The sequence below is a fragment of the Suricata suricatta genome, chromosome X (genome assembly GCF_006229205.1).
Source record: "Suricata suricatta isolate VVHF042 chromosome X, meerkat_22Aug2017_6uvM2_HiC, whole genome shotgun sequence".
Taxonomy (NCBI): domain Eukaryota; kingdom Metazoa; phylum Chordata; class Mammalia; order Carnivora; family Herpestidae; genus Suricata; species Suricata suricatta.
This window is the reverse complement of record NC_043717.1, coordinates 40,186,115-40,207,447: the sequence shown is the minus strand read 5'-3', so window position 1 is coordinate 40,207,447 and position 21,333 is coordinate 40,186,115. Positions and strand designations below refer to the sequence as shown.

Below are 21,333 nucleotides of genomic sequence, written 5' to 3'. Positions count from 1 at the left end.
TTATATTCACATCTTTTTTTTAAAGTTAATTTTTGTATCTGGTGTGAAATAGAGGTCCAGTTTCATTTTTTTGCATGTGGATATCCAGTTTTCCCAACACCATTTGTGGAAAAGACTGTTTTTTCCGCATTGAATTGTCCACGCACACTTGTCAGAAATCAGTTGCCCATAATATATAAGTTTATTTCTGGACTCTCAATTCAAGTCCATTCACTTATATATCTATTTTTATTTTCTTTTTTGTTTGTTTATTTATTTTGAGAGAGATTGAGACAGCATGATTAGGGGAGGGGCAGAGAGAAGGAGAGAGAGAGAATTCCAAGCAGGATCCATGCTGCCAGCACAGAGCCCGACATGGGGCTCGAACACATGAAACCATGAGATCATGACCTGAGTCAAAACCAAGAGTTGGATGCTCAACCAACTGACCCAGCCAGGTGCCCCATTTATTTATTTTTATGCCAGTACCACAAAATCTTGATTACTGTAGCCATGTAGTACTAGCACATTTTTAAATTGGAAAGTGTGAGTCTTCCTACTGTGTTTTTCTTTTATAAGATTGTTCTAGCCATTCTGGGTCCCTAGAATTTTCATATGAATTTTAGGATCAGTTTGTCAATTTTGCAAAGAAGCAAGCTTAGATTTTGATATGGATGGTGTTAACCCTGTAGATCAGTTTGGTGAGTATTGCCATCTTAATACTATAAAGTCTCCAATCCATGAATTTATGATGTCTTTTCACTTATTTTAGTCTTATTTAATTTTTTAATGTTTATTTATTTTTGTGAGAGAGAGTAAGCAAGGGAGGGGCAGAGAAGGGGGTACATAGGATCCGAAGCAGGCTCTGCACTGACAGCAGAGAGCCTGACACAGGGCTTGAATCCACGAACCATGAGATCATGACCTGAGCCAAAGCTGGTCACTTAACTGATTGAGCCACCCAGGCACCTCAGTCTTAATTTCTTTCAAGAGTGTTTTATGGTCTTAAGTATACAAGTCCTACCCATCTTTTGTGAAGTTTATTACTACTTTTTTGCTATTGTAAATGGAATTGTTTTCTTCACTTCATTTTTGGACTGTTAATTGCTAGTAAATAGAAATATGATTAAGTCTTATATGATCTAGTATCCTGCAACCTTGCTGGGTTTATATATACATAAATGTAGTCTTTATGTGTCTATAATGGTTTTGTTGTGGGTTCCTTAAGATTTTCTTTGTATAAGATCATGTCATCTGCAAATACTGTTACTTTTACTTCTTTTTTTCCAGTCTGGATCCTTTTTATTTCTTTTTAGGGCCTAATAGCCCCGGCTAGGACCTCCAGTACATTGTTGAATAGAAATGGTGAGAGACGACATCTTTGTCTTGTTCCTGATCTTTAGGAGAAAATTTTTAGTCTTTCATCATGAAGTATGATATTAGCTTATAGGTTTTTTTGTAGATGCACTTTTTTTTTTAATTTCAGTGTGGTTTTTTTTAAGATTTTATTTTTAAGTAATCTCTACACCCAACCTGCGGCTCAAACTCACAACCCTGAGATCAAGAGTTGCATGCAGTCTGAGCCAGCCAAGCACCCCATTCACTTTATCAGGTTGAGGAAGTTCTTATTTGTTCCTAGTTTGTTGAGTGTTTTTATAATGAAATGGTATTGAATTTTGTCAAATGCTTTTTCTGTATCTGTTTAGAAGATCATGTGGTTTTTGTCCTTTATCAATATGGTATATTACATTGGTTTTCTTATGTTGAACAAATCTTGCATTTCTTGGATAAATGCCACTTGTTTGTGGTATATAATCCTTCTTATATATTGATGAATTCTATTTACTAGTATTTTGTTGATGATTTTTGCATCTATATTCATAAGAGATACTGGTCTATAGTTTTCTTATGTTTCTGTCTGGTTTTGGTGTTAGGTTAGTGCTGGCCTCATAAGTTTATTTCCTTTTATGGCTGACTAGTATTCCATGGAATGGATATATCATGGTTTGTTTAACCATTCGTTGATGCACATTTGGGTTGTTTCCAGTCTTTTCTGTGTTACAGCACACCTGTAATTTACAAAGTCATACAGCACACCTATAATTTACAAAGTCATACTCCTCTGTCTGTGCACATACATGTGAAAGAGTTTCTCCAGGAACAGAGGGTAAGTCCAGCTTTCCATTCATTTACCCTCCCACCCATCTGTCCATCCATTCATCTATGTACACATTCATTCATTTACCCATCTGCTGCCCACTCTCCCTCCTGTTCTCCCTCCCTTTCTCCTTCTTTCCCTCATTTCTATTTCCTTTTTTCCTTTCATAAATCATCTATCTCCAGGAATATGACATCTGAGTCCATTATTTTTATTTTTATTTATTAAAAATTTTTTTTTCTAGAGGTGCCTGGGTGGCTCAGTTAGTTAAGTGCCCAACTTCAGCTCAGGTCATGATCTCACATTTGTGGGTTCAAGCCCCGCGTCGGGCCCTGTGCTGACAGCTAGCTCAGAGCTTAGGGCCTGCTTCAGATTCTGTGTCTCCTTCTCTCTCTGACCCTCCCCTGCTCATGCTGTGTCTCTCTGTCTCTCAAAAATTAAAAAAATAAATAAAAAAATTTTTCTAACATTTTTTTAATTTTTGAGAGAGAGAGAGAGAGAGAGAGACAGTGTGAGCAGGGGAGGGTCAGAGAGAGAGGGAGATACAGAATCTGAAGCAGGCTCCAGGCTCTGAGCTGTCAGCACAGAGCCCGACTAGGGGCTCGAACCCACGAACCGTGAGATCATGACCTGAGCCAAAGTCGGACGCTTAACACACTGAGCCACCTAGGCACCCCTCAAAGAGACATTTTAAACAAGAGAGTTTGAAAATCTTAATGTCTCTATGTAGGTAAGCATGAGCTTCCTTTTTTTCTATGCAAAAGTATCGATATGTGTGCTGAATCCTCACATACTTGTCAGGAGACCTAGAAAGGCAGGTAGTATTCTAAAAATAGCATTGAACTGGGAGTCAGGGGATGATTGTCTCCAGAATCGGGGACTGGAATTCCCTTGTACTTGAACTCCTTTGATTACCTAAATGCACTATGCTTTCCCTCACCAGGGCCATTCTGGGGCCCTGTCTCACTCCCTCTTTGTCTATGTAACTCCTGTTCATCCTTCCTAGGTCAGCTCACACTTCACTTTTGCAGAGCTGCTCCCGAGCCTGGATTCGGTGCACCTTGTAGCTTGAGCATGCTGTTTTCACAATACTGCACCCCTGATTAGGCTGTGTATTAATTTCCTTCTTACTGGGCACTATTTATTGCCCACTAGCCTGGCTATGAGCTCCTTGGGTACAGTACCACATTCTGTTTACTTTTACATACCCAGCACCAAGTAAGTGCCTGGCACATGGTCAGTGCCCTACATTTGTAGAGAATGCCAGCCTCTCTGGTCATTAGTTAACTCATCTGTGAATGGGTTGAGTTTGCTGACTTCTAGGGAGACTCCTAGTAATGAAATTTATTGTTCTAGATTCTTCTAATGTTATTTTTCATCTGGCTATCATCTTTTACTAGGTGAAATGTGTGATATCTATATTACGCTGAAAATCTGTATTACAGTTTGTTATTTTAATAAGTATTTAATTGCAAAAATAAATAACACAAAATTAAAACCAAGCAGGAAGCCTGCTACAGCCTTTGGCAAAGCCTTTCACATGCTGAAACTCACATCCTTACACATCCTCTCTTCCCAGCGTTTTGTTGGCTCTTTGGGGGTTCACTCATAGGTTCTGGCTGAACCACCACCGGGGGACTGTTTAGAGACTAGAGTCCACAAGACTAGAGGCTTGCTCACATCAAGTGACTGTCATATATGCTCCTTCATCCATCACTCATTCAGGAAGCTGTACCCTTCCCTTTTCCTTGCTGCCTGTCTCACTTGCTGTTCATCCTTGTTTCAGAACTCCAAATGTCTTGGACCTCTTCTCTAGTTGATAGTTTCTCTTTTGGTGAACTCACCCAGTCTGTGTCCTCAGAGTATCTTCATAATCTAACCACTTGATAAAAAGTCACCTCCCCTGCCAGCATGGCACCACTGCTCACCTGGACCACTGCAGTAGCCTCCCCCTCACAGTCCCCTGTTTCCGCCCTCCCCCCTACAGCCTATCTTCTTCACAGCAGCCAGGGGGAGCCTGTTAAATCCTGTCGGATCCTGGCCCTCCTCTGCTCATGACCCTTCCGTGGCACTCCCATCACTCAGAATAAAAGCCAGCATTCTCTCTGTGGCCCATGAGACCCTACACAGTCTGTCCCCCAGTCCCTGTCTGACCTTACCCCCTGCTGCTCCCCTCTCCACTCAGTGCTCACTCTATGCTGGCCTCACTGTTCCTCACGCACCAGGCACATGCATGCCTCAGGGCCTTTGCACTGCCTGTTCTATCTGCCTGTTATGCTCTTCCTCCAGCTATTGGTGCACCTCCTTCCTTCATCTTCTTGGATCTGCATGCAAATGGCTTCTCAGTGAAGTCCCCCCCGCCCGCATCCCATAACACATTAGAAACTGCCCCAGCAATCTTTATCTGCATTCCCTCTTTTCCATGTTTTCTTTTGCTCCAAAGCATTTATCATCCTCTAACATACTTCATATTTTCCTTACTTTTTTTTTTAGGTAGGCTTCACACTGTGTGTGGAGCCCAGTGTGGGGCTTGAACTCACAACCCATGAGATCAAGACCTGAGCTGAGATCAAGAGTCTCAGATGCTTAAATGACTGAGCCACCCAGGCAGCCCCTCCTTACTTTTTTTTTTTAAAGTTTTTTTTTTTAATTTTTTAATGTTTTTTATTTATTTTTGATACAGAGAGAGACAGAGCATGAGAGGGGGAGGGGCAGAGAGAGAAGGAGATACAGAATCGGAAGCAGGCTCCAGGCTCTGAGCTAGCTGTCAGCACAGAGCCCGATGCGGGGCTCGAACCCACGAACATGAGATCTGACCTGAGCCGAAGCCAGAGGCTTAACCGACTGAGCCACCCAGGCGCCCCTAAAAAAGTTTGTTTATTTTGAGAGCGAGAAAATGCACATGTGTGGTGGGAGGGGCAGAGAGAGGAGAGAGAATCCCAAGCAGGCTCTGCACTGTCAGCACAAGCCCTATTCGGGGCTTGATCTCCCGAACCCTGAGATCATGACCTAAGCCAAAATCAAGAGTTGGACGCTTAACCAACAGTACCACCCAGGTGCCCCCATATTTTCCTTACTTAATTTTATTTTCTGTTTCTTCCACTAGAATTTCAACTCCCCAAACCTAGATATACTTATCCTTTCTGTTCAACACTGTCTCCTCGATGTCTGGAACAGGGCCAAGTACACAGAGGGTGCTCAATATATGTGTATTAGTTGACTGAATGGATGATGTTCAGAGGGGGAGGACAGAAACAGATGAAATTTGTCCTGGTCCTATCTATTCTGTCAGGAGCTGAGCCTCAATTGAAATGAATCTGGGCCTACCAGATCCAAAGATAGAAAGCACCACATACCCTGGGGGTGAGATCAGATAAGGCATTCCAGGAGGAGACAGCATCACCTGGGGTGGTCCTTGAAGGTTCCATGAAGCCTACAGTGGTGGAAGACCCAGAGGCAGCACTTTGAAGGGGTGAGGTGAATTCCAAAAGGATGAGAAAGGATGGGTTCACTACCAAGGACAGTCTGTTAGGGGCCCTATATCCCAAGGGGATGACCCTGGATTTGGTCCTCAGAGTTGTCATACCCTGTTCACTGACTCCCAGACAGCTCAGAGACCTCACACCCTGGACAAACATCCATATGTAGCACTGGGACAATAATGATGAAGAGCTCAAATTTATTGAGACTTTTTTAATTTATTAGGGGAGTCTTGGATGGAGGACATTCAGGCATGTAGTTTTGGTCCCAAACGCAACTCAGGTCCCCCTTCCCCGCCGTAGGAAGAGTGCAGTGCCGAAGTCCTCATTCCTTGGAGATCTCTGGGCTTGGGTGAGAGTTTGCAGGAAGGAAGGGAGAGGGAGACAACACAGGGGACGATGGTGGAGCACCAGTCTCAATCATGAGGAGATATAGTTGGACACCTCAATCAGGTTTCTGTCAGGGTCGCGGAAGTAGATGGACATAATGGATCCTTTTGCCCCTGTTCTGGGAACTGGACCCTCCTCAATGGGGACATCACAAGCCTGAAGTGGGAGAAGAAGATAAAAGGCATTCATTACAGTCCATTTATGAGACCAAAATTCACTTCCTTGAAGACCCCTGATATTTTTGTGTCTTCATCTCCTACCGTTCTCCCCTCCCTCACTCTGCTCCAGCCATTTACCAGCTGTATGGCTTCGATCATGGTACCTAATTGCTCTGTACCTCAGTTTTCTCATCTGTAAAATGGGGCCGATAATGGTGCCTAGTATTATCTAGTAATTGGCAGAACCAGAATTCAAACCCGGGTAGTCTGGGCCAAAGTCCGTATTTTTAACCCCTGTGCTTCCCCCCACTTTACTTCCAAACCAGACTTTTTCACTGATCCTTTCTGAAGAAAGAACATATCCAAGATCTTAATCTGTGTTCCCCAAAAGAAGAACCAATACTTCCTTTACATTAAATCATTTTAGGTGTTAGAAGGACAACAAATTAAATATTCCCTCTTCAATCCTATTTCAATCCTTTTTTAAAAATATTTGTTTATGTTTGAGAGAGAGAGAGAGAGAGAGAGGAGAGAGAATGTGTGGGCAAGGGGCAGAGAGAGAGGGAAACAGAATCTGAAGCAGGCTCCAGGCTTTGAGCTGTCAGCACAGCTTGAACTCACAAACTGTGAGATCATGACCTGAACTGAAGTCAGACACTCAACCGACTGAGCCTCCCAGGTGCCCCATTTGTTTGTTTGTTTGTTTGTTTGTTTTTATTAAGTAATCTCTACATTCAACATGCAGCTTGAACTCAGGTCCCCGAGGTCAAGAGTTGCATGCTCTTCCTACTGAGCCAGCCAGGTGCCCCTATTTCGATCCTTCTGATTCTATCAAGAAGAAAGCCTCTGGTGGATGTTAACAAGTCCTTAGCACCTCCCCAACCATTTGCCAAATGTCCCTTTGTAACGTCAGGCCCAGAGAGTTCAGAGAAAGGAAGTGGATAGAATCTAATGACGGGTGTTTTTTATAGCTGTTTGTTTTTACAGTTAACTTCCCTTTGTGTCAAGATATGAGCTTTTCATGTCTTTGGTTGAACCTTTGCTTTTTACATAAATGCGTCTATGTAAAAAGAATTTAGATTTATATTCTTTATGAGTCTGATGTAATGTTTCCTTTCAAAATATACTTGTTTACATGAAAAAATGATGTCAGGAAAAAGAATGAGCAAACGGCTGTGTACAGACATTATCTGGATGTGACAAAACCTGTTATGTCTGACGTTTGAGGGAGACCCTGCTGGGTCATGCTTCTGTTTTCACCATACCAGCAGCTGCTTTCTCAAAAAGAATGGATGTCCAACTCACCGTGAGGTGCTGGACCATTTGCTCCAAAGGAACATCTGTGATCAGACATATGTCCAGGGAGCCGGGAACTGGGTGAGCAGCTTTGGGTTCAAATTCCTTTCCCACCTCATGGAGGTTAAATTTCTGGTCTCCAAAACACAGTGCTTTCCGGTTACCCTATTTGGGAAAGAAGAAAAACAGAACCTCCAACATGAGTGTAAGGCAAAGCCCCCTCGATACCCTGACAAGGGTTTTTTTTTTTTAAAGTATAATGGGGCTTTTAATTAAAAACAACCCCCATGGGGCACCTGGGTGACTCAGTCAGTTAAGCGTCTGACTCTTGATTTCGACTCAGGTCATGATCACACAGTTTTTGAGTTCGAGCTTCACATTGGGCTCTGTGCTGACAACACTCAACCTGCTTGGGATTCTCTGTCTCCCTCTCTCTGCCCCTCCCCTGCTTGCTCTCTATCTCTCTAGCTCAAAAATATAGAAACATACAATTTTTATGAGATGCCTGGGCGGCTCAGTTGGTTAAGCATCCGACTTGGGCTCAGGTCATGATCTAGCAATTTGTGTGTTTAAGCGTCACATCAGGTTCATTGCTGTCAGCATAGAGCCCACTTCAGATCCTCTGTCCCCCTCTCTCTCTCTGACCCTCCCTCACTTGTCCCCCCTCAAAACTAAATAAACTTAAATATTTAATTTAAAAACAATTTTAAATATAATTTATTGTCAATTTGGCTAACATACATTGTGTGAAGTGGGCTCTTGGCTTTTGGGGCAGATTGTGGTGGTTTATCGCTTACATACAACAGCCAGTGCTCATCCCAACAGGTGCCCTCCTCACTGCGCATGACCCATTTTCCCCACCCTCACACCCCATCACCCCTCAGATTGTTCTCTGTATTTAAGAGTCTCTTATGGTTTGCCTCCCAAAACATATTTTTAAAAATGTTAGGGGTGCCTGGGGGGCTCAGTCAGTTGAGCATCCAACTTCAGATCGGTCATGATCTCATGGTTTGTGAGTTCAAGCCCCACATCAGGCTCTCTGCTCTCCATGCAGAGCCTGCTTTGGATCCTCTGTCTCCTCTCTCTGCCCCTCCCCAAAAGTGCTTTCTCTCTCAAAAATAAAATAAATATTAAAAAAATTTTTAAACAACAACCCATTGCCCCACTCCAGTCTCAACTGCTTTCAGTGTGTATGTGTGTGTCTGTGTCTGTATGTGTGTTTATTTCTTCTGGAAGTTATTTTTTTATCTTCAATTAATACTACCCATGGCAGAGACAGCGATTTGTCTTAATGTACATTTAGTATACGATGTAATATACACTTCTCTCTTTTTCCTTATATACAACCCAAATTGTGATGGGGTCAATTGTGTACCCAGCTTAAAAAGCCTACATTTCCCAGCGTTCCTTGCTAGGAGGCCATTTTAAGATGGACCAGACACTGAGATGTGAGCAGAGGTTGCGGGTGGGGCTTCTGGGAACCTCCCTGTTCCACTGAGCTGGCACTTCTTGCCTATTCACTTCCTCTTCCTTCCAGCCATTGCCTGAGCCCTGACTGCCTACAGAAGTTGTTAAATGAGAGAAAAAGGAAACTGTATCTTCTTTAACCCACTGTTACTTGAGTTTTCTGTTCTGTGCCTCCCGACACAGTCCTTGACTGATAATGGGCAACTTTAGACATTTTTCAGTCCTTTCCCTGCTATGATAAACAAGAATTTAGCTCATCTCCATCACTACCCCTCTCAACTGAATTGTTTCATCATTTTTAGTTTCTCTTTTAATTCCTTTATAATTAAAACAATTGTTTTTTAATGTTTGTTTATTTTTGAGAGAGCATTCCCACATGAGCCGGGGAAGGGCACAGAAAGATGGGACAGAGGATCCAAAGTGGGCTCCATGCTGACAGCACAGAGCCCGATGTGGGGCTTCAACTCACAGAACCTCCAGATCATGACCTGAGCCAAAGTTGGACACTTAACTGACTGAGCCACCCAGGCATCCCATCATTTCTTTATAATTTTTAAGTAACTCACTTGCGTCTTTATGTTTTGGTAGATGAATTACAGCCAGGATCTTATTGGCCCTTCTGACCTCCTCATGTCACCTCTGTCTCCACTTTTGTCATTTCTTTGATCATTTTCCTATTTCTTTCTTTTCTATCACAATGGTTGATACCACATCCATTCCATCAGAAAGTGACTTTATTTCACATGAGTTACAGTTTGAGTACAGAATTCAAGGTTGCAGGTTATTTTCCCACAGCCTTTGAAATATGTGCCTTCATTGTCTTCCTGAATCTGATGTTGCTAATAAGTCCGGTGTTAATCCATTTTTCATTCTCTTGTAGATGATACGTCCACTCTCCATTCCTGAACAGCTTTTAAGACTTTTTGATCCTAGATATACTAACATTTCACTCTGATGTGTCCAAGTATAGGGAACCGAGGCATCACATGCCTCATTATCATCCTTGGCCCAAGCAAGACCCCTTTTTATTTTTGTTTATGCATTTGTCCTTTATATTCCATTCTCCATTCCTGCCCCCAGCCTAGGCAACTATTATAATGAGTTTGATGTTCATCTTTTGGTTTTCATAGGTTATCATAAACAAGTGTATTATCATTTTATGTGTGTGTTATAAACAGTACCATGCTATAGATCTGATTCTTTTTCTTCATCTTTCACTCAGCATGATCTTTCTAAGACCTATCCAGTCATTATGTGTATACATCCTGTCTGATGGTGCATAAATCTACTTTTGCACATAGCATTCCACGTTAGTTTTAAATTTTTTAAAATGTTTTATTTATTTTTGATACAGAGAGAGACAGAGCATGGGAGGGGGAGGGGCAGAGAGAGAAGGAGACACAGAACCGGAAGCAGGCTCCAGGCTCTGAGCTAGCTGTCAGCACAGAGCCTGACGCGGGGCTCGAACCCACGAACGTGAGATCTGACCTGAGCCGAAGTCGGAGGCTTAACCGACTGAGCCACCCAGGCACCCCCCACGTTAGTTTTAAATGTTTACCCTATTTGCCATTACATGAGCCCTTTCAATTTAAGACATATTAAATGTCTCTGCATTTCTCACCTTTTTAAAAATATATTTTTAAAATTCTTTGTGTTTATATCTTTTTGAGAGAGAGCAAGCAAGCCAGTGGTGGTGGGTTGGAAAGGGAGAGAGAAATCCCAAGCAGGCTCTGAGTTGACAGCATGAGATCATGACCTGAATCAAAACCAAAAGTCAGATACTTAACCTACTGAGCTACCCAGGCACGCCTGCATTTCTCATCGTTAAGGTTGTTTGAATTCTCAAGAATAACATTCAATTTCTGAAAAAATTCTTCCCTTGGATCTCTTTCTTCGGATCTTTCTTTCACCTGTTCCAAACTGGACTGATGGTTTTCTAGGTATCTTTCTAGGATCTTCCTCTTGGGATCCACTGTGTCCTGACTTTGGTGTCTTCCCCTTTCCTGGCTTAATCACTTGTTTTGATGTAGCATGTTCTGCAGTAATTTTTCAAAGCAAGTGGGCAAAGTTTCTGAGTCTTTCTATGTCTAAGATTCTTTTTTTTAAGTAGGGGCACCTGAGTGGCTCAGTCGGTTAAGCGTCAGACTTTGGCTCAGGACATGATGTCATGGTTTGTGGGTTCAGGCCCTGCATACAGCTCTCTACTGTCAGCGTGGATCCCACTTTGGATCCTCTGTGCCCCTCTGTCTCTTCCCCTCCTCCCTCTCAAAAATGAATAAACATTTTTTTAAAGTAAACTCTCTACACCCAACATAGGGCTCAAACTCACAACCCCACGATCAAGAATTGCAAGCTCTACTGACTGAGCCAGCCAGGAGACTCATATATCTATGAACGTTTTATTTTACACTCACCTTGATTAATAGTTTGGCTGGACACAGAATTCTAAGTTGAAAATTTCCCCTCAGAGTCTTGAAATTGGGGGTGTCTGAGTGGCTCAGTTAAGCATCCAACTCTTGATTTTGGCTCAGGTTATGATCTCACATCTTGTGAGTTTGAGTCCCACGTCAGGCTCTGTACTGACAGTGTAGAGCCTGCTTGGAATTCTCTCTCTCTGTCTCTGCCCTGCTCACACATGCTCGCTCTCTTTCTTTCTCTCAAAATAAAGAAATAAAATTAAGAAAAAAGAATGTTGAAATTGTTCTATTGATTTCTGGTCTCTGATGTGACACTTGGGCAATCTGATATCTGCATATTTCTTTTCCCTTTGTAGTTGAACTACCTTTCTTTTTATGTAGTTTAATTTTTTTAAGGTTTATTTATTGAGAGAGGAGAGAGAGAGAGCCCGTGCACAAATGGGGGAGGGGCAGAGAGAAGGAAAGACAGAATCCTAAGCAGGTTCCGCACAATCAGTACAGAGCCCAATGCAGGGCTCAAACTCATGAACTGTGAGACCCTGACTTGAACTGAGATCAAGAGTTGGATGCTTAACTGACTGAGCCATCTAGGTGCCCCTAACTACTTTTCTTTTTAACTTCTTTGAAAGCTCTTACTATATTCATTTCTACTTTGATGTTCTAGAACTTCACAAGAACATATCTAAGTGTCAGTGTGCTGATTACTCAGTTAACCCTTTCCATACAAAGACTGGAAAGTTCTCTTGCATTATTTTTATGACAATTTCCTCCCTTCCTTTTTCTCCATTCTCTCTCAGGAACTTCCACTATTCAGAATTTGGAATCTCCTACATTGATCCTTTAAATTTTTCTCACAGATTTCCTGTGGGGATTTTTTGGAGGAGTAGGGGGTTAAAAATATTATAACCAAATTTGATTTCACTTGCAATTTGCATTTGGGAAAGTGATTACCTTGAATGTTGTGACTTCCATGCCCAGGATCTTGGAATAAAACACAGTGGTGTCTTCGATACTCTTTACTGTCATCACAATGTGGTCGAGTCTATGGATGGGACACGGGGAAGGAGTCTGCCTGCTGTTCCTCCATGACTTAAAAAAAAATTCAAAAGAGATCACATTGCCACTGGTCACACCCAAGTTTTCTGTTTTCTTCTCAGCTCCCCTCATCTTCACAGTGACTATATTTCCTCCTCAACCCCATTTCCAGGGGGAAAGTCCTGGGAGAAAACTTGAGGAGAGTCTTATCACCCATGTGTAGATTCATAAGAGTCTGCCATGACCATGCGCTACAGTTTTCTTTTTCTCTTTCCCCTTCCAGAGGGCTAGAAATGAAGTTAAGGGAAGTGAAGTCCAAGACAAAATCCTCTCTTGTTGTCCCCAAGCTGGAATTCATCTATTCTGAAGGAATGACCGGACACAGAGGAGCCCCAGCCCCTAGAAGTACAAGCCCTCTCTTGGCTAGTTTAACCCAATCCCCTTTTTTCTCCTCAGCTGTGCCAGGACTGGAAGGGAGCATCTCAGATGAAATAAATGTTTCTAGGCACGTGTGTTTACACACTCACCTTGACACCTCTTGGGAGGGCGCACCTCCCCCTTCTTACTTCCTGCCTTCAGCACACTTCCCACCTGATCTTTCTCTTGATTTGCATTCTTTAGTAATTTGTATATATATTTACACTACATCTGCTACAGGATTATAAGTTGCCTGTGGTCTGGCACTATAGCAGAATATAGTAGTTAAAAGAACAGATTTGGGGAGCCAGACTGATGTTTAATTAATCTTATTGTACCTTGGTTTCCCCTTCTGTAAAATGTGCATGATTTTTACATATAAATTTATTGTGAACACTAAAGAAAGAGTTGGATTTTTAAGGGCTTAGAACAATGCCTGGCACATAGCAAGTGCTATAAAAGTCAGCGATGATGATGATGACGTTGTCATGGTTATCTTGTTAACTTTCAGATTCCGTACCATGGCTCTTAGTCTCTACAGCCTCATCCATTTCTTTTGAACTCCAAGCTGCATTGTCCTTTGCCTGTTCCTCATAAGGGCCATCTTTATATCTTTGGCCTCAGGGCCTTATGCATATCTAATGCATATGCTAACATCCGTCTATATGACTAAAATAGAAGTTACATGAGGGTAGAGATTTCTCTCTGTTTTGTTCCCCACCTGTCCCAAACAACTAGCAGATGTTCAGTAATATCTATTAAATTAGTGGATATCTACTACAACAATTAGGCCCAGAGCCTAGCACAAAGTCTGACTTTGATTCAATTTGATTCCATTCCATTCCATTTCACTCTATACTATTATATTCATTCCATTCCACTGTATTCAATTCTATTCAATCCATTACATTTTAAACAATTGGTTTCACTGAGCCCCAACTTTAAAAAATGCTGTGCTATTATATGTTCATGAGTGGAAGACACATTAGCAATGTTGCTAATCTTACTGTCCTGGTGGATACAAAGGATCCACAGGGACACAGAAGCAGAAGAATGAGAAAATGACTGGCATTTAGGCTGCATTGAAAATAAAGTTGAATGTTAAAAATCTTTTAATGTCTGTAGGGTCTCTTATAACACCCCCTTCTCATTCCTGATATTGGTAATTTATATATTTTTTCTCAATTGCTTGAGAGAAAAGAGTCATTACTAATATTTTATTAATCTTTTTCAAAGAACCAATTTATGACTGTGTCAATTTTTTCCAGTGTATGTTTGCTTTGTATTTTACCAGTTTCTGTTCTTATCTTTATAATTCCTTCCTTCCACTCTCATGAAGTTCAATTTGCTGTACCTTTTCCAGATTCTTGATAAGGAAGCTCAGGTCATTGTTTTTCAATTTTCCTGATCTCTGCATTTAGAACTATATATTACCCACTAAGCACTGCTTTAGCTGCACCCCCAATTTTGGTAGTCTACTGGAAATCAACTCAACCCATTCTTCCCATTTTTCAATGCCCTGCCAGCTCAGACTCACTCCCAGATCCTGTTTTACAGAGAAGGAATTCCATCCTCACAAATTAAAGGGTGAGCAGGAAAAAAAAAAAAAAGATGAGCAGGGCTAGTTCTCTTAAGGACCCAGAAAAAGGCCAGTGTGGTTTAGAATCCAAGAGTGAGTGAGGCATGAGCAGGTGGAGAAGGCAAGGGCCAGATAGTTCAGGGTTGTTGAGGCAAGGTTAGGGAGGCTGGTTTATAAAAAGATCATCAGGATATAGTGATCATATAAGGCTTACTCTTTGCCAAGCCCTGTTCTAAGAACTACATGAAATGTAAACCATCTTACTCCCCACAGTGACTCACTCTATATAATAGAGTGCCCAGAACACGATGCCCTCCCTCCTGTCTCCTCTTTTTCTACACAATCCTCTACAAGGTCTCCTTCAGGGTGTCAGGGACTCCTGGAATTCTGGCAAAGCTCAAGGTCAGTGCCATGTTTCCCAGCCCCTCCCCACACTGTCCCATCCTGATGTTCCAGGCTAAACTGGCTCCCTGGAGCCACCCTGAGGGAGCAGAACAGCCAGCACTCAGCCCAGGCTCTCTCCTGCAGACGTGTTGCAGTCTGACCCTGTTAGGACAGGCCCTTTCCATGTCCCTCTGCTGCCCTCTGCTTGTGTTTGAAAGAGAAAGAGAGGAGGACCGGAAAATGGATGTCAGCACCTCAGGACAGCCCACAGAGAAGGGACGCAGGTTATTACATCTGGGCTGGGCAATCCCCAGCCTTGGTGCAAATGCCTATGCCCCAGGCCCTGGGATCATCCCACTCACCTGCTTCTCCAAAGTCTTGGCCCACATCCTGGCTGGCAGCCTGCAGGGTAGACAGCACAGCATGGCAGACTCAGTGTCCTTGCCCTGGAGCCTCCAGACAACCCTCTGGCTCAGTGCCTGAAGATCAAAGGGCAGAAATGGGAGGGCCCCAGGCTAAGGACTGGTGGTGACAGAGGTCGGCAGTACAAGTACAAGGACTCTGATATAAAACTCAGAGCCTCGATTGTAAAAGCTTAAGGTGCAACTTGGTCAGCTCAGGATGCCATAACAAAGCACCATACTGGGGGGCTTAAACAACGGAAATTAGTTTTCTCACAGTTCTGGAGGCCAGAAGTCTGAGACCAGGTGTTAGCAGGGTTGCATTATGGTGACATCTCTCCTCCTAGCTTGAAGATAACCACCTTCTCTCTGGTCCTCACATGGTGGAGAAAAAGAGCAGGCTGTCTGGTTTCTTCTTCTAAGGGCACTAATCCCATCACGAGGACCACACCCTCATGACCTCATCTAACCCTAAACACACCCCCCAAAGGCTTCACCTCTGAATACAGGATACTGGGGGTTAGGGCTTCAACGTACAGATTTAGGGGTACACAAACCCGGTCCATAACAAGGTGTATGTGTAAGGGATTGCTTTGTAATAACACAAAAAAAACCACCCGTCGCAAGTATGGTGGGGAGATCTTCATTCTAGGATGCAAGACCTCTAGTCTACTTGGGCTTGTAGTCCCAGAATGTGAGACCTCTGATCTATTTGGAAATTAGAGTTTGTGTCCAGGGTGTGAAGTTAAAAGCTATCTGAGTTAAGGTGTGACCACTCTGGCTTATGGGTCTGTCTCTGAGCTGAGATCTCTATTAAGTGCTCTATGTCCCAGGGTGCAGTGATTCCAAATTCTTTTGGGGTGTGAACTCTCAGGTTTTCGCCATCCCCCACTCACCCCTTACCATGCCCTCTCCCTCCACTGCTGAGAGGGAACATTCATCAGTCCCACTGCTGTTTACCTTAACACTAAACTGAGTTCCCTCTCTGAGGGGGTTACTGGTTTAGCTCCTGGGGCATGTGAGTTTGAGACTTTTGTTCCTAGGCACACCCTAGATATACCTCTTCACAAATACAAGTTCTCTGTGATATACATATTGATTTTAGCATATGATTTCCCCCTTATAATACATGAATATAGGTTTGTATAAAAAGTTTCAACAGTACATCAGTATATGGACTATGAGGACATCCTCGGTTTTCCAAAAATTACCACTGAGGTCAGTTTCTGCTAGTTCCTTACACCCACACACATGCACATATGTGTCACCATAACCAGCTCCCACTTGCTTTTCTTTGTCAGTTGCCTGTCCTGTGGAAGGCACCCCCAGCCCCACAGGCCCACACAGGTCCCACTCATTCTGACTCACAACCAGCGGGTGCTCTGTGGTAGAATATGAACCCCCAACATTCATGTCGCTCTGTGACAGTCATATGGACATTTACAACGTTGTCCCAATTGTTGGCTCCTATGAGTCTTGTGTCCACAGATCTGAAAATGTGAGTGCATGTTAGATGGAGTTAGAAGTGGAATTGCGGGCTCAGAGGGTTCATTCAGTCACCAAACACCTAATGAGTGGATTCTGTGTACTGACTGCTGTTCTGGATGCTGTGATGACATTAAAGAACTAGATGGACAAATGTCCTTTCCCACGTGGAGCTGACATTCTAGTTGGGGAGGAAGAGGGTATAAAATGTTGATTTCCATAGGGTGGCTCAGTCGGTTGAGCATCCGGCTTTGGCTCAGGTCATGATCTCACGGTTCGTGAGTTTGAGCCCCGTGTCGGGCTCTGTGCTGACAGCTAGCTCAGAGGCTGGATCCTGCTTCAGATTCTGTACCTCCCTCTCTCTCCGACCCTCCTCTGCTCGTACTCTCTCTCTCTCAAAAATAAATTAAAAAAATTTTTTTTAAATGTTGATTTCCATAGATGTTTCACAAGATCCTAAAAGGTTTTACTCCCATCAACAGTGCCTTTACCACCTTCCTCTCCATTATTCCCTGCGGGCTGGATGGAGTCTGTGGCAGGAGGCTGGCTGCCTTGGTCTTTGCTCTCTACAAAATCTGCAGGGTCTGAGGCTAGGATGGTCTATTTAAGGATGTGGATATATACATGTGTGTGTGGTTGGGGAGAAGGCTATGGGAATTGAATGGTCCACTGGAGAGAATGAGGGGAAATAGAATAGAAGAGGCCACTTAATGGTGTGGGCCAGAGCTAGGGCCACAATGATCCAGTGATTTAGGTTTCAACAGCCCCTTGCAGGTCACACGCACAGAGGGTGTGTGGGAATAGCAATGCTGAGGAATCCAGTACTGTCTTAGAATACACCATTGTGTGCACATCCTTTGGGTCACAGAGACAGGGGTGTGCATAATTCTGGAGTCACACAGAGTAGAGTGTGAACAGTCCTGGGGCCTTGTAGACAGGGCCGTGGCCACCACATGAGGTAGTTCACACTGGAAGGTCAACAGCCTTGGGTTACTCAGATGGGGGTCTGGGCAATCCAGAAGTCACACACAGTAGGGAGGGGATAGTCCTGGAATCACTCACACTGGAGACTGCACACTCCTGGGATCACACCAAGTGGATTGTACACACTTCTGGGGTCAAGTGTGTTGACACTATGGTAGTCAAACAGAGTGGGAGGCAGATGGTCCTGGGGTCAAACAGATTTGCATATGGACACTTCTGTTGTCATGTACACTAGGGACTAGACACTCCTGTGTCACCCAGACTGGGTAGTAGACTTTCATAGGGTCACACATGCCAGGGTATGGACATCCCAGGGGTCACATAGCAGATTGGATTGTGGAGCTTTCGGGATTACTCAGACTGGGATGTGGGCAGTCCCGGACTCAGCCTGAAGTAAGGTAAGAATGAAGTAAGAATTAATGGGTGTTGGCAGACATGGCGTCACAAGGATGGGGGTTTGATCATTCCTGGCGTCACGCATGCTGGAGTGTGGACAGACCTAGGGTCACTCAGAGGTGTGAACAGTCCAAGGGCTCTGTTACCCACACTGGAGAGTGGAAATCTCTGCAGCCACACAGAGGGAGTTTGGGACACTCTTAAAGTTAAAAACACTGGGGAACGGAACCTTCTAAAAGCACACATATTATGGATTGGGCATTCCTCATGTGGCACAGATTAAGGTGTAAATTTGTATGGTATTATACAAGACTAAGGAGCGGACACTCCAGGGATTGTAATGACTGAGATAAGGAGAGTTATTTGGTCAAATAAATGATGTGTTGGCGCCCCTCACGTCAGAAATTGAGGTGTAGACCCTCCTGTGGTCACAGAGTGGTTAATGGACACTCCCTGGTATAGACTTCGGAGTGAACACTGCTCAGGTCACAGACTATGGTGTGGGTGGCCGTGGGATCATACAAACCAGGATGTGAATTGTCTTGGGTTCACACAGACTTGGTGTGGACATCCCTGCAATCACGCAAACGGATATTTGGACACTAATGGGTTCACGCAGAAAGGAGAGCAGAGTGTCATGGGATCACACACGCTGGAGACTTAACACTTCCGGAGTCACTCACATGGGGTTTGAATCCTCACTATCACAGACTAAGGTGTGGACACTCTTGGTGTCACATAACCTGGGGGGTTGGTACTCCTGGGGTTACACATACTGGTATATGGACATAACTGTCGTCACACACAGATTGAGTTTTGGACACTCCTGGAGTTACACACTCTGGGATGGGGACACCTCTGGCATCACACACAGGGGTGTGCACATACACGATGTCACACAGAATGAGAGGACATTCCTGGGGTCACACAGATTGGCGATAGTATGATGCTAGAAATGTGCATTTGGTGACCCTGATTAAGAGGAGAAACTGTAAGGGCACCTTGGTTGCTCAGTCAGTTGAATGTCTGACTTTGGTTCACGTCATGATCTCGCAGTCCATGGGTTCAAGCCCCGCATCAGGCTCTGTGCTGGCAGCTCAGAGCCTGGAGTCTGCTTCACATTCTGTGTCCCTCTCTCTCTCTGCCCTCCCCTTCTTGCACTCTCTCAGAAATGAATAAACGTTAAAAAAATTTTTTTAACTAAAAAAAAATTTAGGGGCACCTGGGTGGCCCAGTTAAACCTCTGACTTCAGCTCAGATCATGATCTTGTGTTTGTGAGTTCAAGCTCTGCATCAGGCTCTGTGCTGATACCCTGGAGCCTGTTTCAGATTCTGTGTCTCCCTGTCTCTCTGCCCTTTCCTGCTCACACTTTGTCTCTCCCTCTCTCAAAAACAAATAAACATTAAATTTTTTCTTAATTTTTAAAAGAGGAGAGGGGCACCTGGGTGGCTCAGTCAGTTGAGCGTCTGACTTCGGCTCAGGATATGATCTCACAGCTTGTGGGTTCGAGCCCTGTGTTGGGCTCTGTGCTGACAGCTCAGAGCCTGGAGCCTGCTTCCAATTCATTCTGTGTGTCCCTCTCTCTCTGCCCCTCCCACTCATAATCTATCTCTGTCTCTCAAAAATAAATTTAAAAAAATTTTTAAAAAGAGGAGAAAGTTTGAATATCACCTGTTTTTTAAAAATATTTTATTTATTTTTGAGAGACAGAGAGAGACAACGTGAGCAGGGGAGGATCAGAGGGAGAGGGAGACACAGAATCTTAAGAGGGCTCCAGGCTCTGAGCTAGCTACCAGCACGGAGCCCAGTGCGGGGCTTGAACCCAGGAACCATAAGATCATGACCTGAGCCGAAGCAGGACGCTTAACCAACTGAGCCACCTAGGCACCCCTGAATATCACCTGTTAAAAGCACTTAAGCAAGGAGGCCATTAGACTGAGGTGGCTCTGATACTTGGGTAGCCTCAGTAAAGCAAACCAAAACCTAAGCAGAGAAACGCACTTGTACCCATGAAATCGAAATTTAAGAACAACCAATCACAAACAGCCAGCTAGACTTCCCCAGATAAGAGCAACCGCTTCAGCTATAGCCAATCAAATAATCTCTTCCCTTTGCTTCCGGTCTGCCCCATACAAGACTTGCACCTGTCCACTTCCTAACCACTTCCAGTTTGGCGCCGCCCAGTTCCAAGTGACTTATACTCCAATAAAGTCCTGAAAATTTAAATGTGCCTCAGCTTATCTTTTAACACACCCAAGCCACGCACAGGACAGGCTCTAGAGTATGGGGCTCACTATTAACTGCTTTGGAAGATCGCAAAGACTGAGTCTTTTCAGGAGTATTGTGGATGCCTGAGGACAAGAAACATCTATAATCTGTTGCTTGGAAGGTCTGCAGTGCCTGTGACCTAGCGTTTCTCATTTCTCTTCAGAGTTGATCTTACTCAGTTTCCTTATCTGTGAAAGGGGGATCATTTGTGTCCCATCTCCTTTACCAAGACATTTTGAGGGTGAAGTTCTTAAGCTGAAACTGCTTTTTTAAAAAACGTTTATTTATTTTTGAGAGGCAAAGCATGAGCCGGGGAGGGGCAGAGAGAGAGACACAGACAGACAAAATTGGAAGCAGGCTCCAGGCTCTGAGCTGTCAGCGCAGAGCCTGACTTGGGGCTTAAACCCACGAACCGTGAGATCATGACATGAGCTGAAGTCGGACGCTCAACTGACTGAGCCACCCAGACACCCTGAAACTGCTTTGTAAAATAAAGCGCCAGGCCTAGGACTCTTCCTAAAATCCAAGGCAATGAGCTGGCTGGTCAATGTGGTATGGGGCGAGGAGCTGGGAGAGTGGACACCTAGTTTGTAATCGGGGATCTAACTGTGTCACTCGCCTGTACTGACCCTCAAGTTTCTTGGAGATCACGCCCATCTGACAGTGTGTCACAGTGACAGTTGCTTGTCCCCAAAGGTTATGCTTCATCTGCCCAAGTGTTGAGCTGTTGCAAAGTGCTGCCTAGCCAGAAATCACATGACATTTCCTTCCCCCACTTGGACCTGGATGGGGCACGTGACCAGTCCTCCCAAATGGAACTTGGACTAAAATGATATGTTTCCTTCAGAAACAGCGGTGCTGTCTCCATTTGCTCTTTGCTCATCTTTGGGAGGTCTAGAGTTCCAGCACAGAGTGGAGCCACCGTGTACAAGGAGCCTGGGGTCCTCAGCCACCACATGGAAGTCCACCTATCAACCAAGCCGCATTAGTCTGTGATGAGAGCAAGAAATAAATGTTTATTATTATGTGAAACCACTGA

General features: G+C 43.9%; 1 protein-coding gene and 1 long non-coding RNA gene across 3 annotated transcripts in view; one reads left to right on the top strand and one right to left on the bottom strand.

Moving 5' to 3' along the window:
• The window catches only part of LOC115284201, a 27,850-nt gene extending 6,517 nt beyond the window's left edge, over positions 1-21,333 (top strand). The window contains exon 2 of the long non-coding RNA XR_003905130.1: positions 21,142-21,333. This is a non-coding gene — a long non-coding RNA (uncharacterized LOC115284201). The remainder of the gene's footprint in view (positions 1-21,141) is intronic.
• GLOD5 (glyoxalase domain containing 5) lies at positions 5,848-15,199 on the bottom strand. 2 transcript variants are annotated; one of them, XM_029930894.1, is made up of 4 exons: positions 15,122-15,199; positions 12,296-12,433; positions 7,470-7,625; positions 5,848-6,162 (listed from the first exon to the last, which is right to left on the bottom strand). In XM_029930894.1, the coding sequence occupies exons 1-4, from the start codon at positions 15,182-15,184 to the stop codon at positions 6,037-6,039; spliced, it is 483 nt and encodes a 160-aa protein (XP_029786754.1). In that variant the 5' UTR covers positions 15,185-15,199; the 3' UTR covers positions 5,848-6,036. The 2 variants fall into 2 exon arrangements, with proteins under 2 accessions (XP_029786754.1, XP_029786753.1); XM_029930893.1 differs by lacking the exon at positions 15,122-15,199 and having other exon boundaries at positions 12,296-12,511.